The sequence below is a fragment of the Trichomycterus rosablanca genome, chromosome 13 (genome assembly GCF_030014385.1).
Source record: "Trichomycterus rosablanca isolate fTriRos1 chromosome 13, fTriRos1.hap1, whole genome shotgun sequence".
Classification (NCBI taxonomy): Eukaryota; Metazoa; Chordata; class Actinopteri; order Siluriformes; family Trichomycteridae; genus Trichomycterus; species Trichomycterus rosablanca.
The window spans coordinates 24,369,340-24,386,574 of NC_086000.1; the positions used below are offsets into that span (position 1 = coordinate 24,369,340).

The 17,235-nt window shown below is 37.4% G+C and overlaps 1 protein-coding gene across 1 annotated transcript; it reads left to right on the forward strand.

Moving 5' to 3' along the window:
- Positions 1-8,617: 8,617 nt before the first annotated feature.
- On the forward strand, positions 8,618-11,161 carry bdkrb2 (bradykinin receptor B2). The gene is made up of 2 exons (XM_063006727.1): positions 8,618-8,640; positions 10,231-11,161. The coding sequence occupies exons 1-2, from the start codon at positions 8,618-8,620 to the stop codon at positions 11,159-11,161; spliced, it is 954 nt and encodes a 317-aa protein (XP_062862797.1).
- Positions 11,162-17,235: the final 6,074 nt, after the last annotated feature.

Sequence of the window (17,235 nt, forward strand, 5' to 3'; positions counted from 1 at the left end):
ACCTTGCTACAGTAGTACAGCCAGTCTGTGGTGCTTCAAGTTTTTTTTTTCCACCAACAGTATGAAAATGAATACATATGCAAAGCTATTTCTGAAAGTAGAGATATGATATTTTTCCATACACAAGTGTACATTTCTCTCTTAGATGTTTGTATTAAGCAGTTTGTACTGTTTTTTTTTTTTTTTTTAATTCTCATGAATATGTTCTGTTTACTATGTCTAAACATTCTATAGTTGGAGATGTGCAGCCAGCAGAGGTTTCATATGTAAACATGAGAGTAGTTCACTGTTTTTAATTTAAAAGCCACGGTGTTCCAAAACACTTCCCTCACAAAATACACATTATCTTCTAGGCTCAGATTTCAAAATCTTCCAAGCTTCCAAGAGAAAACAGACACATTGTCTGCCATGAACATGTATATAATAGACCATATTTGGAAATGTGCTTTAGGTGTTTGAGAATTATTATTTCTATATTTGTCATGCTCTAATGACTAACAGTCACTGCGTCAAGTGTGACTCTTCCCGCCTGATTCTATTAAAAAGCATATGTCAACACATCCAAACAAACCCACTGACCAGTTAATAATTGTTGCGTCACTTAACTAAAAGGGTTTATTTTCTGTTCTGCACTACATAAAAGCACCATATGACCATAGGAAAAACATTCAAATGCACACAAAGTAAAGAAAAAGGTAATGAAACAGGTCAGCTTAGAACATGATAATCTTCAGAATGCACACACAGATAATACCAGTTTAACACATGCAGAGAAACACATATATTAATGTACTGGGCCACCATGAGCCATCACAACTGCTTGGCATGGATTCATAACCTGCTGACATGCCCTGAGGATGGGCATCCTGAAAAAGACCACACCTATCAGAATAGTATGTTTTATCATATTGATTAGGTCAGGGGTGTCCAAACCTTTTCTGTTGGGGGCCAAATGGAGTAAAAAAAACATGCAAACACGGGCCACAGACTCTTTTGTAACAAATAACAATATAATAGACTTACCTGATTACTAACAAATACAGTGTATCACAAAAGTGAGTACACCCCTCACATTTCTGCAGATATTTAAGTATATCTTTTCATGGGACAACACTGACAAAATGACACTTTGACACAATGAAAAGTAGTCTGTGTGCAGCTTATATAACAGTGTAAATTTATTCTTCCCTCAAAATAACTCAATATACAGCCATTAATGTCTAAACCACCGGCAACAAAAGTGAGTACACCCCTAAGAGACTACACCCCTAAATGTCCAAATTGAGCACTGCTTGTCATTTTCCCTCCAAAATGTCATGTGATTTGTTAGTGTTACTAGGTCTCAGGTGTGCATAGGGAGCAGGTGTGTTCAATTTAGTAGTACAGCTCTCACACTCTCTCATACTGGTCACTGAAACTTCCAACATGGCACCTCATGGCAAAGAACTCTCTGAGGATCTTAAAAGACGAATTGTTGCGCTACATGAAGATGGCCAAGGCTACAAGAAGATGCCAACACCCTGAAACTGAGCTGCAGCACAGTGGCCAAGATCATCCAGCGTTTTAAAAGAGCAGGGTCCACTCAGAACAGACCTCGCGTTTGTCGTCCAAAGAAGCTGAGTGCACATGCTCAGCGTCACATCCAACTGCTGTCTTTGAAAGATAGGCGCAGGAGTGCTGTCAGCATTGCTGCAGAGATTGAAAAGGTGGGGGGTCAGCCTGTCAGTGCTCAGACCATACGCCGCACACTACATCAAATTGGTCTGCATGGCTGTCACCCCAGAAGGAAGCCTCTTCTGAAGTCTCTACACAAGAAAGCCCACAAACAGTTTGCTGAAGACATGTCAACAAAGGACATGGATTACTGGAACCATGTCCTATGGTCTGATGAGACCAAGATTAATTTGTTTGGTTCAGATGGTCTCAAGCATGTGTGGCGGCAATCAGGTGAGGAGTACAAAGATAAGTGTGTCATGCCTACAGTCAAGCATGGTGGTGGGAATGCCATGGTCTGGGGCTGCATGAGTGCAGCAGGTGTTGGGGAGTTACATTTCATTGAGGGACACACGAACACCAATATGTACTGTGAAATACTGAAGCAGAGAATGATCCCCTCCCTCCGGAAACTGGGTCGCAGGGCAGTGTTCCAGCATGATAATGACCCCAAACATACCTCTATGACAACCACTGCTTTATTGAAGAGGCTGAGGGTAAAGGTGATGGACTGGCCAAGCATGTCTCCAGACCTAAACCCAATAGAACATCTTTGGGGCATCCTCAAGCGGAAGGTGGAGGAGCGCAAAGTCTCGAATATCCGCCAGCTCCGTGATGTCGTCATGGAGGAGTGGAAAAGCATTCCAGTGGCAACCTGTGAAGCTCTGGTAAACTCCATGCCCAGGAGAGTTAAGGCAGTTCTAAGAAATAATGGTGGCCACACAAAATATTGACACTTCAGGAACTTTCACCTAGGGGTGTACTCACTTTTGTTGCCAGTGGTTTAGATATTAATGGCTGTATATTGAGTTATTTTGAGGGAAGAATAAATTTACACTGTTATATAAGCTGCACACAGACTACTTTTCATTGTGTCAAAGTGTCATTTTGTCAGTGTTGTCCCATGAAAAGATATACTTAAATATCTGCAGAAATGTGAGGGGTGTACTCACTTTTGTGATACACTGTACACTTCCTTTTTATTTCAGTGACATTGTTATTTCAGGGATGCCTTCATACTGTCAGTGCAAACAATGATGGGTCGTGGTTCACCACTTTGTGCCAAACTTCATGAGAGAATCGTTAATTAGTTAAAATATATATTTCTCAATGCAAGATTGCAAATAATTTCACCATCTACCATACATAATATTTTAAAAGATTCAAGTAATTTGGAGAAATTTTAGACTGTGTAGGGCAAGGTCTGATACAACCGCTGTTGAATGTGCATGATTATCAGCCTTTGGACAACATTGCATGAGAAACTGTCCTAATACTGTGATAAATATAGCCATGTTAGCTTGGGGGTAATTTGGAAAACCATTGTTACTTCACACAGTCCACCACTGTATTAAAAAATCAGCAAACTAAAACTCTATTACACAAAGAGAAAGCCAAATATCAGTTCTACACAACAACACTGCCAAGTGGACCCAAGATCATCTTGATGGTTCAGAAGACAGCAGAAATGTGTGCTATGTTCAGATGAGTCCAAGCTTCAGCTTGCTTATGGATAAAAAACAGATTTCAATTTCTGTGTGCCATAGATAAAAAGGACCATCCAGACTGTTATCAACGAAAGGCGCAAAACCAACTGTCATGATGTGGAGGTGCATCAGTGCCAACAACATGGGTGAATTGCATAGGTGTGAAGATACCATTGATGCAGAGGCATACGTATATTGGACTTTTAGAGAAAAACATGCTGCCATCAAGGCAGCATCTTTTCCCAGAAAGTCCATGTTTATTTTAGCAAGACAATGACAGGCCTTATTATGCACACACTACAACAGTGTGGCTTTGTAGACGTAGGCCTGGCCTGCCTACTTTCTTGATCTGTCTCCTTTTGAAAATGTTGGGTGCATCATGAAGAGAAGAATCAAACAACAGCAGCCACAGACTCTTAAGCAGCTATAGTGCTGGATCAAGAAATAGTGGAGAAAAATTTTACTTGCAAAACTGCAACAATCAGAGTCCTCAGTTCACAAACCATTAAAAAGCTGAATAAACACAGTGCTAAACATGCATCTGTCCCAACATTTTCTGAATGTGTTGCAGATATAAAATTCTAAATGTGTTCATATTTACAAAATACAATGATCAATGAAAAATGGGATGTTTCTTTATACTTTGTTAAATAAAGATTTAAGAGAATTCAATCAAATTTTTTTCTTTTATTGCATTTTATAAAATGTCCAAACTTTTGAAAATGGGGTTTGAATTTGGTGTTCTGTTTTATTTTACCAAACAGTTACCATGTCATCCAATGATACTAGATGCCAGTTATTAGCCACAACATTCTATTTAGCCAACATAGTAACATTATCTATACAACCTTTTTTTCCAATTTTCCTCCCAATCTAGTCATTTCCAATTACCCGATTATGCTTCCTCTCTACTGATGCTGATGTCCACTTCTGATTGAGGAGAGCGAGACTGACACACGCCCCCTCTGACACATGTGCAGTAGCCGACTGCATCTTTTTACCTGCACAAGGCAAGTTCATATGCAGATCAGCTTTGTGTTCGGAGAACCACACCTTGATCAATGCATTATTCCCCAGCTCTGTGCAGGCACCATCAATCAGCCATCAGAGGTCGTTATTGCACCAGTTATGAGGTCCCTATCCGGCTTCCCACCCTGTATGAACAACAAGCCAATCGTTGTTCATGTAGCCACCCAGCCCAGCCGCATGGCAGAGCTGAGTTTGAAAATGTCAGCTCTGGTGTATACAACTTAGTGTACATCTACATACATACTTAAAGATGTTGTTCACCTCTTGTTCATATCTTGTAAGTACAGTATAGGTTGTTGTCAACTCCATGTCTTTGCTAGAACCAAAGTTCCAAGGCATCAGTATTATTTTTGCCCTGCTTTTTTATTGTCCAGCTATCACATCCAAAAAGAACCACAGAGAACACCATAGTCTGAAGAAGTCTGGAATGTATTTCATTACTGCTGGATATTTTGCTGTTAATTACTAAGTTATTTATGTGGTAGACAATTATTAACAGGTGCAGCAGTGTTGTTGGGGTCATTAAACACCTAAACGTCAATGCTGGGAGGACAGTAGTTACCCAATCACAAATATAAAGCAATTAATAAAACAGGTACAGAACAACACGTGAAAAAATTGCATAGCTTAAGCATATAACTGTGCATCTACAACATGTACAAACAAGGTCTGTGTGCCTAATAATGTGGTCAGCAAGTGTAAACAGTAAGATACTATACTATTATACTAATGGAATATTACAGTACATAGTAGTAAAAGCAATAAGCCATAGTGATGAGCTTGCTTTGACTATTTATTCAAAACTTGTAATGCAGCTCAAGGCCAGTGTTAATTTTGACAGCAAAATTTGATTTAGTTTTAGTCATAGTCTTTTGACTAAAATGTAATTTAGTTTTAGTCATAATTTAGTCATCTGAATTGTTTTAGTTTTAGTCTAGTTTTAGTCAACTAATTATCATAAGAATATAGTCGACTAAATCTACAGTCGATTCAGTCGACTAAAATACATGTTTGTTTGTTTATTAGGATTTTAACGTCATGTTTTTACACTTTGGTTACATTCATGACAGGAACGGTAGTTACTCATTACACAAGTTTATTCGATACACAAGTTTATATTGAACACAGTCATGGACAAATTTAGTATCTTCAATTCACCTCACTTGCACGTCTTTGGACTGTGGGAGGAAACCGGAGCACCCGGAGTAAACCCACGCAGACACGGGGAGAACATGCAAACTCCACACAGAAAGGACCCGGACCCGCCCCTCCACATACGCTAAAGTAGTTATGATTGGATCTGTTTCTAACTTGTCCCTACCTTCCACAAAACTAAATCAGTTCTGATTGGATGTCATCCCTGCCAAACATTTTCGTCTCGTTTTTATTCGTTGACGAAAGTGTCGATTCATTTCGTCATAGTTTTTATTCTTTTTTGTAGTTTTTATTTAGTTATCGTCTCGTTTTCGTCATGAAAAAAAAGTTCGTTGACGAAAACTATGACGAACATCATTCGTCAACGAAATTAACACTGCTCAAGGCCAACTTCCAATGAACTTATATGACTGGAGCTATTAGGTCTACCAAAGAACTAGGAAAGATATGATCCATGCAACTAATATTTTGTCTGGGGAGTCCAGTGCATTAAGTGAAACCCCTTAAGGGGACAAGTGAGAGAATTATTTATTCCAGCATACAGAACGTAAGTGCACAATCCAAACAACAGATTAGAAATCACACATCTGTGGTCAGTAATGGATTATACATGATAATGCACTTAGAATTAATTAAGTATGAAGACAACATGAGTGACAATTAAGATGGCACATACGACTTATGTGGTCATTAATGGCAACTATAATAATAACAGCATTTTAAGAGCCTTTTCTGTACTGAAATAATCCCTTTGAGACAATCAGCAAAAGAAAAATGGTGTTAATTGCAGATGTGAGGAGCATTGATTGCCATTACAATATGAACATAAGTTCACTTCATTTCATCTGCTGAAGGGGCAGCAAGGTGGGTAAGTCATGCAACATGTATTATTATTATTATTAGTAGTAGTAGTAGTAGTAGTATTAAGTAATTAAAATGTAAGATGTGTTCAAATAAAATTAGAATGAAATATCCAAACATTTTAACTAACCAGTAATTTTTTTAGTAGGTTTTTGTAGTTTCTGCCAAATTGAGTTAATTTTAGTTTTAGCATGGTGAAAAGCACTAATGTAGATGCATGTAATTCCCCCACTTTACTGTCTTATTTATATAAGTGAGGCAGAAGATGCAGCATTGGTGTCTCTCTAAACACATTTTTATAGGGTCATGACTTCAAATACTTTATAAAACTACTTTATCAAGCAATTAATAAGTCAAGTCTAGACAAATAAACAGTCTGACTATATTTGGTGTAAGAAAAAAAAATCACTTTGTCTTATTTAAGCCAGGAAACTGTGATTCATGAAAAAAGAGAAGGGGAGGAAAGGACTGGTTGTGGCAACACTTTTAGAGGCAGTTTAGTGGGTTTTAAAGGAGTTGGGCTAGGCAGTATGCTGCAGAGTTGTGCAAGAGGGAAAGTGACAACATCTGGAGAAGAAAACACATCTGGATCGATTTTCTATAGGGTCTCATTCAGTGAATTGCGACCGGCTTTTGTGTAAACCATAGGCTGAGTGAAGATAACATAGGGTAAGTAAGAATTGTCTTTACATAAGTATTTTAGATTTAGTAAGTCATTTTCACAGTAATTCATATAAGTGACTATTAAAACTTTTGGTAGAAGTGGTTACTGACATAGCAATAATACAAATGACATAGGGACATACATTAAACAGCATTTGAGTTTGTTGACTTGTATCTAAACTTTTGTAATACATTTTTAATCAGTATAATAGCAAATAGCACATTAATTAATCAAACAATTTGCTGTATTAAGTATACCAGTAAAAATAATGTTAACCAGTTTTGGCATACTGTAAAATAAATTATAGAATATTTACTCTAGTTTACTATAGAACTACTTACAGTTTTATATAATGTTGTTTTTGTAATAGATACAAATACAAAGTGGGTAAATGTATAGTAGTTCAACCCAAATGTAATGAACAGTGAACTGTAAATTCTGTTTATAGATCGGGCTGATTGATATTCTGTGTGATAATAGGTGTAAAAAAAAAAATAGGAAAAAAACATTGGCCTTGCGATGGATTGGCGCTCTGTCCAGGGTATTCCTGCCTTCTGCCCAGTGTTTGTTGGTGAAAACAGACCTGCTACAACCCTGACCAGGTTAAAACGGTTGATAAAAATGAAATGAACGTGAATGAAAACCCAAGAACATAATACTACTTTGTTTCACTGTAGTTTAGGCAACAGTATCGAGAGTAAAATACTACATAGTTAAAACTTTATTTTAGAAGTTTAAAAATCTATTCAATCTTAACAACCTTAACTTCAACCTTAATGTTAGCTGGCTTCTTGCACAAGCACAGGTAGAGCAGCTGTAAATTCTAATCTCACAAAGTTCCACAAAATAACCTTAAGATTAATGTTTTATAAAAAAACTACGAACATTTATAATGATAAAATGAATAAATAATTAAAGCTTACTGATGGTTCTAAGATAAGAATGACATATAGGAAGGAAATGAGGCTTAACATGCAAACAAGCAGCTCATCAGGTTGGTTTGTGTGGTTTGCACTAATATTTAACTACTGATGTTATACTGGAAACTAACCTCCTAATTATTAATAGTTTATTAAAGAAAATATGATTTTTTTTATATTTTAAATATTATTGTGAAAACAAACATTATTTTACACTAAATAAGTAATTTCTGCCAACAAATTGGATTTACAGCACTGCATTGTTTACTAATACTGACTAAAACAATTGCTCTACCAACATCATCACAAAATTCATTAGAATAAATTGCCTTCAGACCATTTTATATGTATAACTATAAATAACTGAATACTTGATCTCTATGAAAGCTAATTATTAATGCTCTGCTGTGTCAGCATGCAGCATCGTTCACTTCCTTCCTCTCACATCTTTCTTCTGATCATTAACTATTTTCCTCCCAGATACTATAATTAGGTTAATCATGAGATGTTTCTAACAATATGTGGTTATTTCTTACTACAGAAGTAATAGCCATATGATCTGGTTTAAAATAGAAAACATGCGCTCAGGTGGCACAGAGGTAAAACACGCTAGCACACCAGAGCTGACATTTTGAACTCGTCAGTTTAAAACTCAGCTCTGCCATCCGGCAGGCTGGGCACCTACATGAACAACGATTGGCTATTGTTCAAAGGGGGTGCCGGAAGGGACCTCATAACTGATGCACAAAGTTGATCCACATATGAACTTGCCTCATGCAGGTGAAAGGATGCAGTCGGCTACTGCACACATGTCGGAGGGGGCGTGTTTAGCCTCAGCTCTCCTCAGTCAGGAGGGAGATAAACATCAGTAAAGAGGAAGCGTAATGCAATCGGGTAACTGGAAATGACTAGATTGAGAAGAAAATTGGGGGGGAAAATAGAAAACATGTTTTTTCATTAATTAATACCTTTTGGTGAGTGTTTGAGGTCAAATGATCACAGTAAATAAATCACTTTTTATTGAAAACAGGGATTTACCAAGTCAATCAGTTTTTTTTTTTTTTTTCTTTTTTTTTTTCTTTTTTCTCCCCCTTTAGCGCATCCAATTGTTCAATTTGCATCGTGCTTCCTCTCTGTCTATGCCGAACCCTGCCCTGACAGAGGAGATCGAAGCCAACCCATATCCCCTCCGAAACACGAGCAGCAGCCAGATGCATCTTTGCCACCCACACATTGATGAGTCTGGCGCCACCTAGCGTTGCATGCGGAGAGACACACCCTAAGGGCACTCTCCCTCATCTCTTGTGCAGGCGCCTCTAATGAGCCGGCAGAGAACGTAATCGCATTCTGACAGAGAGAGACCCACATCCGGTTCTTTGTCCCTGCCAGGTTGCCACTGTTGGGCCTTGAGCAAGGCCCTTAACCCTCAATTGCCACAGTACTGTGAGTTGCTTTGGATAGAAGCGTCCGCTAAATGCCAAAAATGTAAATATAAAAAAAAAAGATAAGCTACAATTATACTGTTTTTTGGTCCATCTGATATGAGTCCAGATAACTTAGAAACATTTCTACATAAAATTTATGTATGGCTTTCCTTTTGCATAATAGGGTTTCAGGTTGAATTTCTTAATGCAGGGGTGGACTGTGTTAAGTGACAACGGTTTTCCAAAAAAATTCTTAGCTCATGTGGCTATTTTTTTTAAAGTAGCATGATGACTTTTCAGGCAATGTAATCTGAGGGCCATGCACATTCATCAGTGGTTTCCTGCCTTGCCCAACATACTCTGGAGATTTCTCCAGATTTCTTAACCTTTACACAACATTATGTACGGTAGATGATAAAACACCTAAAGTATTTTTGAGTATTGAGTATTGTTCTTTTTGAATTGATTGATAATTCTCTCACAAAGTTTGGCATAAAGTGATGAGCCATTACTCATCTTTGCTTGCAAAGTCTAAACCTTATGATCCGTCACCTGTTGCCAATTTACTTGCTTATTGTGGAATGTTTAAAAAAAAAAAGTGTCATTTTAATACTTAATAAAATAAAATTTTTTACTCTAATATTGCTCCCGTCCCAACTTTTTAGTGTGTTGCAGGCAATAAATTTAACATTTATTTATATTTACAAAACATTAAAAGCTGAATGTGGTTCATGTTACAGCCATATTGTGGATGTGTGGTTAATCTTTTGCAGGTTTGCTATTATAGAATGGTAGGAGGACATGGGGTGGAATTTATATTTTACATATTTATTAATATTTATAGTTACTTGGTTGAATTATGTTATAAAAAAATTTTTTTATTAACAAACGAAAATCTCTTTTGACAGGCATCACATGGAGCCAGAAATCCTGGGAACAATGCCTTCATCTTATTCCACCAATCTATTAAATCATAGCATCTGCCATGAATCAGAGGCATGGGACTGGTTGTATACCATGCAGCCAGTCTTCATGTATGTCATCTGTGTTCTGGGAATCCTGGGAAATGTGTTTGTCCTTATGGTTTTTTGCTTGCACAAGAATGCCTGCACTGTGGCTGAGATATACCTCGGTAATTTAGCTGCGGCTGACCTCCTCATGATGTCCTGCCTGCCTTTCTGGGCAATCAATGTGGCCAACAGTTTTGAATGGCAGTTCGGCTCTCTGATGTGCCGCCTGGTCAACACAGGCATCAAAATGAACATGTTCTGCAGCGTCTACTTCCTAGTGCTAGTGAGTGCAGATCGCTACGTGGCTCTTGCGCATGCTATGACTTATGGCAGGATGCGGCGGCCCTGGTATGCCAAGCTCAGCTGCTTGGCTGTCTGGTGTCTGGGAGTCCTCCTGAGCATCCCAGCATTGAAATTCAGGGAAGTGAAGTTAATCCCAGAGTACTCGGTCACTGCATGCATACTGAACTACCCTACCCGCGAGATCGAACTGGCCTGTGACATTCTGCTCATTTTGCTGGGCTTCATCATTCCTGTGTCTGTCATATCCTTCTGCACTTGCAAGATAATAAAAGCCCTGCACTGGCGAGTGATGGATAGGTTTAACGTGGTAAAGAAAGAGAGAAAAGCCACAGTACTGGTGCTAGCTGTTCTGATAGCTTTTTTACTTTGTTGGGTTCCTTTTCATCTGGTAACTCTTTTAGATATTCTTTTGAGATCCAAAGTACTTAGTGGATGTGCACTTGAACATGGACTGGATATCTGTAATCAGATATTTACATACCTGGCTTTAAGTAATAGTGTTCTTAATCCCATCCTCTATGTGATCGTTGGCAAAAACTTTAGAACAAAAGTGAAAGAGCTTCACTCATCAACTCGGAAATCATTTACATCATAAGAGATCACACATCCTGTTGGAATTATTAACAAATAGCATCATGGATCTTATTCAAATAGAACAAAATCATTTTATTGAGAGCGAAAATTTTAATAAAAGGAAGCAAGATGAGTGAAATTTTACTCCAAAAGGGATGCCACTCAATAATAACTTCACATTTTGACAGACTGTACGATTAAGACATGGTGCTGGCGGTGCCATACACTTTCTACATCTTGATAATGCTTTAAATGGTACTCAGAGAGCTAGTTAAAAAAATATTGACACTTTTTGATCTGTCCTCTAAAGTGTGCTTTTACAAAACCTTATCAATAAGTATTTTTAAATGCATCATCACAACTATGGTAAATTTGTTGTGTTGCCATGTACTACTAGTAGTGGAAATCTCAAGAAACGGTTGTTTTTATTCTAATGTAATCAAAACCGCTACAGTTGGTGTCAGGTGGCGGCCACTTATCCTGGTTTGTGATCTGAAAAAGTTACAACTTGTAAAATAAAGCAGAACAATGTTATAAGATTTAATTTCTTTTAAATTATTAGAGTTTAATGGTAAAAACTTAAAATAAAATTATGATAGTGTATATTTATAAATACAATAATTTAAATACAAATATGGCCTTAAGTATTGAAACATCCTCTCTATTTAATTAATCTGTTCAGCCACAACATTTGCTAATAAATAGATGTACAGGTGTAATAAATCAATTATATAAAATAAATTATATGCTTTTAACTTTGCAGCGACAGTTTAGGGAAGGCCCTTTCTTGCTCCCGTGTGACTGTGCCCTTGTGCACATAGCAAGGTCCATAAAGACATGAAGAAAATCTTGGTTCAAACTAACTCCAGTGCTCTGCACAGAGCCCTGACCTCAGCCCCACCAAACAGTGACTAAATGGGCAAATTTATATGCTTAAAGGTTCATATAGAGGTCACGCTATTTTAATATAATTTGGTTTTAAAATTGGATGTCCAACAAGCTCGTGGTAGGCCTCCAAATACTTTTGGCCATATGGTGTGCTGTATTTGATGAAATCTCATTATTACGACGGCAGGCCACTTTAAAGAAAAATATTTTAGTACGTTTCGATTTCGAGATTAAAGTCGAAATGATTTTGAGATTAAAGTCAAAATATTATGGCCATAGCAACCTCCTTGTGTTAACATCAGGGCTGTTCATGATTTTGTAAAGTTATACTTTCATATCGGTTTCACAAATAAAGAAATCCCCAATCTCCTGCACATCAGCACCAGTTTGTTATTAGCTTAAGGATGCTAAAACGGCTTTGCAATAAACTGTGTTTATTTAGAAGAACGTGCGCCACCAGTGCACTCGGCGTCTGCATCGTTGCCAGTACTTCTAGCCTCATGGACTCGTACGATAAACTAAAGCTGTATGGCATCGCTTTAAATGGTTGCATTGAAAGGTATAGTCATCATGTCATGTGAATGAAAGTGTTCAGTACAAACAACGACCCAAAAATAATCATGGGTTATTAGATAACCACAGTAACGCTCATTATAGGCTGCCCTCAGCGCTTGCGTGCCAATCCAGGTACTGAGACCCATGCTTCTCTGAACTTAGGCTGCACACTCTTTGGCCATAATATTTCGACTTTATTCATACAATTGAAACTTAAAATGTTTTTTATAGTGGCGCTAATACGTCGTCGTACATTATAACTTTTTTTATTTTTTAGATCACCAAAACTCAGATAAACCACAAGAGGTCGTTTTTGCCTTTGTAAAAATGGAAAAATCTGGAAGGAATTTTGTACTAACATTTTACTATTTTATTTTTTGCAATTTTTTTGTAAATCCTGTAGAGAAAACAAAACATAACACAGCAAAATGACCCATGTGTTAGAAACTTGTTGTATGATTTAATACAATCTATCAAACATTGTACGTACATATTCATACTGTACATCTCTATATTTATCCCTAGGTGCATGATTTCTCAGCTAATTTCCAACTTTTAGTTTCTTGAATAATTTATGAATAATAGTTTTTGTTATCATAGTTGATTTAAACTTAGTACACTTCTTATGTAATGTATTATAATGATACAGATAATATGTGCATACAATATAAGTGGAGAAATGTTATAACTTGTAACTTGTAAATGCTGTATAATAGATTATAATGTGTAGTGTTGCTTAAGTGTGTATCATATGTGGTGTTAAGTGATTAAAAAGAGGAATAATAGTTATTTGAAAAAGAAGTGTGTATTTACATCTCTGGATATTGGGAAAAAAAGAACAAATAAATAATATTGTAAATATTTTCACATTCTTTCAGTGATGGTTTCTTATGTAAACCACTGAAAACCAAGTCACAATTGTGTTAAAAACAACTAAAAATAAAGTGTACAGCTGTTGCTTTTGGCCGTTTCTAATGTGTATATAATGACAATATAATGGGTTGAATAATTTAAAAAATGTGTCACAGTCTCTCTGGTTGTGGAAAGCCTGGTGTGTCTTGTGTTTTCCCTGAAGCCTGCTGTCTGTCGAGACATGTTGTCTAAAAAGCCACTAGTGAGTACATCACCCACACATGACCACAAGGTCCTGGCTTAGCAATAAGCAGGACTTTACCATTTTGACTGTGTGGGTGGGTACATGCAGCCTGGAAACAACTTGTCATCTGTTTCTTTTGCTTTTAGTAAAGAATCTGTTTTTTAAACACTGATCTCATCTGTGTAATTGTAATTTGAAAATAAAACTTCTGGGTTTTTAGCACAGACGTGGCTGGGACTGTTAAGTCATAAAAAAGTTCATATTTCAGAACTGCAGTAGGTAGATAGCCTAAAAGTCACAAACACTGTAAAAAGGCTAGCCTAGTGTCATCCAGTGGATCAATACTAAATGCTCCAAGTGGTCCACAGTCTGTGTTCTACAACACACGGATATACAGCCCACAATTTAATACACATTTATTTACTCATTTTCATTATTTACTCTGTATGGTTAACTTCACAGTCATTGGTGTCCTTGATGTAGATGGATTTAAAAAGGTTAATGAAAAATGTATATAATGTTTATTCACTTGTCCAAAAATACATCTAACATCTAACCATAAGCTCATTTCAAAACCATAGTCATTAATATGGAATTCCCTCCCCGTCTGAGGCTACTTTTTTGGGAAAACTACCTTCAAGATTTTGGACTGTATATGTGGGGATTTTTGATGGCAGGTACAAATGTTGGATGAGAAGGATTAATTTAGTTATGGTTTAGGCTCTGTCTAGGACAAACTCCCCAAACCATGCTTGAACATGCTTTTTTTTTTTTGCATCTTTCCCAATTTTCCTCCCAATCTAGTCATATCCAATCACCCGATTGCATTAAGCTTCTTCTCTACCGATGCTGATCTCCACTCCTGATTGAGGAGAGCGAGACTGACACACGCCCCCCCGAAACATGTGCAGTAGCCAACTGCATCTTTTCACCTGCATGAGGCAAGTGCATATGCGGATCAGCTTTGTGTACAGAGAGCCACACCCTGATCAAATCATTGTTCCTCGACTCTGTACAGGTGCCATCAACCAGCCAGCAGAGGTCATAATTGCATCAGTTATGAGGTCCCGGCTCTGGCTCCCGTCCTGTATAAACAACAGCCAATCAATGTTCTTGTAGTGGCCCAGCCTGCTGGATGGCAGAGCTGAGTTTCGAACCGACGAGTTCGAAATGTCAGCTCTGGTGTGCTAGTGTGCCTGCTGTCTTAAATTTGGAATCATCAAATACTATAATTGATTTTATTTACCTGTTATTAGCAACGATTGTGACTGAAATATACTAGAAAGTGCCCACATACTTTTGACCATATAGTGCATTATTTAATAAATCTACATGCAAGTTGCCACTTCACCTGTATGTTTAATTCAATCAGGAGGTATAAGAAATCTGTTTGGTTTTACCATTCCTTAAAACAAATTGGACAGCACGGTGGTGCAGTGGGGTGGGGTGACCAGGGTCTTTTCCGTGTGGAGTTTGCATGTTTTTTCTGTGTGCGCATGGGTTTCTTTCCATAAGTTTCCTTCCAAAAATCTGCAGTTATTTGGAGATATTAAAATTGCCCTAAATGTGTTTGTGTGTGTGTGTATATATATATATACACACACACTGCCTGGCCAAAAAAAAAGGTCATCACCTGGATTTAACTAAGCAAATAAGTAAGAGCCTCCCAATGGATAATTACTGCATGGGTGATTATAATTCAGCTGGCAACAAGTTATTTAACCCTAACTGACGCAGTGAGTAGCTTCTCATTTGTTAAACAACCATGTCGAAAGACACATCCCAGACATCCCAAGTTGCAAAAACTCATTTCAGGGAGGTACCCCTGGTCCCGGACCTCGACCCCGACCCCCCAAGCCCAAAAAAAAAGCTAAAAAACCTCTAGCACACACCAAAGGATATGGGTGATAACAGAACTTTTAGGAGCTGCTAACTGAGCTACTAAGCTAACTGTTTGCGTGACAAACACATTAATGTGTACTACATAGTGCACTACATAGTGTGAAAGATAATAGATTTATGTTCCCTACATAGTGCACTAGATTGTATATTAGAAAAGAATTAATGTTCCTTACAGTGCACTAGATAGTGTACTAGATAATAGACTTATGTTTCATACATAATATAATACATAGTATTAGTTAACGGATTTAGGTTCCCTACATAGTGCACTAAATTGTATATCAGATAACGAATTTATGTTCCCTACATAGTGCACTAGGTAGTGTATTAGATAATGCATTCATGTTCACTACATAGTGCACTAGAAAGTATAACTAGATGATGATTTGTGTTCCTTTCATAGTGCACTAGATAGTGTATTACATAATTAATTATGTTCCCTACATAGTGCACTAAATTGTATATCAGATAACGGATTTATGTTCCCTACATAGTGCACTAGACAGTATATTAGACAATTGATTTATGTTCCCTACACAGTGCGCTAGATTGTAAATCAGATAACGGATTTAATACGGGATCGGGGAAAAAAGTCTGTGTTGCCTGCGTGCGCGTGTGTGTGCGCTCTTGGCCGCTCGTTCTAGATTCCGGGAGATTTTATCTGACTTGCGGGCATCGGGGAGCCGCTATGTATATGCAGGAGACTCCCGGAACTTACGGGAGACTTGGGATGTCTGACATCCTGTGGTCGTGGAAAAGATGTTAATCTGTTTCAGAAGGGTCAAATTATTGGCATGCATCAAGCAGAGGAAACATCTAAGGAGATTGCTGAAACTACTAAAATCAGGTTAAGAACTGTCCAACGCATTATTAAAAAGTGGAACATCCTTCCCCGTGATAAAATTGCAGTAACGCACTGCCTCTCGTGACTTATTGCTTTAATAAATGAATCAATAAATAATTTAATGAAAACAAATATTGACATAGTTTTTTGACCAGATATCTTTTTTAATTGTTTTTTGACAACACATAACAAGTTTATTTAATTTAGTATAACTAGTTTTACATGTGATATCTACTTTAGAGGTGTCCAGGTATAAGATATTGATGCAAACCTGTCCGCCTATCAAAAATAAGCATTTAACATTGTCTTTATGCATTAGAACACTATACATACAATGTTATGATTATGCAGCCAGTGAGTGGCCATTTTTTTGCACCAAGCTGATTAAAAAAGTAAGAAGCACCTATTTAAGTAATAATCATATTTACAATAATGGGCAAAACAGTGATGTACTTGTACTTATTCATCCAAGCCAATGTAGGAAAGACAGCCCATATGATCCTTAATTTGTTATTTATTTATTTGTCCCACAAGTATTCCATGAGGGGCATGGCACTCAGTGCTATCCCAGTGTGAAGTCAGGCAGATAAGATAAGCCATCTGTTGCCTCCATTTGATGTTTATCGGCGTCATTTATTTAAAGAGGTTTCTAGAGGTCCATTAGTAACCATGTGCAGTTGTTGTCCTTCTTGTAATAAAAGGAGGGTGCCTGCCACCTCTACACTTTTTTGGCTTGATCTCATTTGCTTTCCTACAGCATTTCTTTCTGTATTCACATGATTACCTCTGTAATAGCACTTATTTATTTACA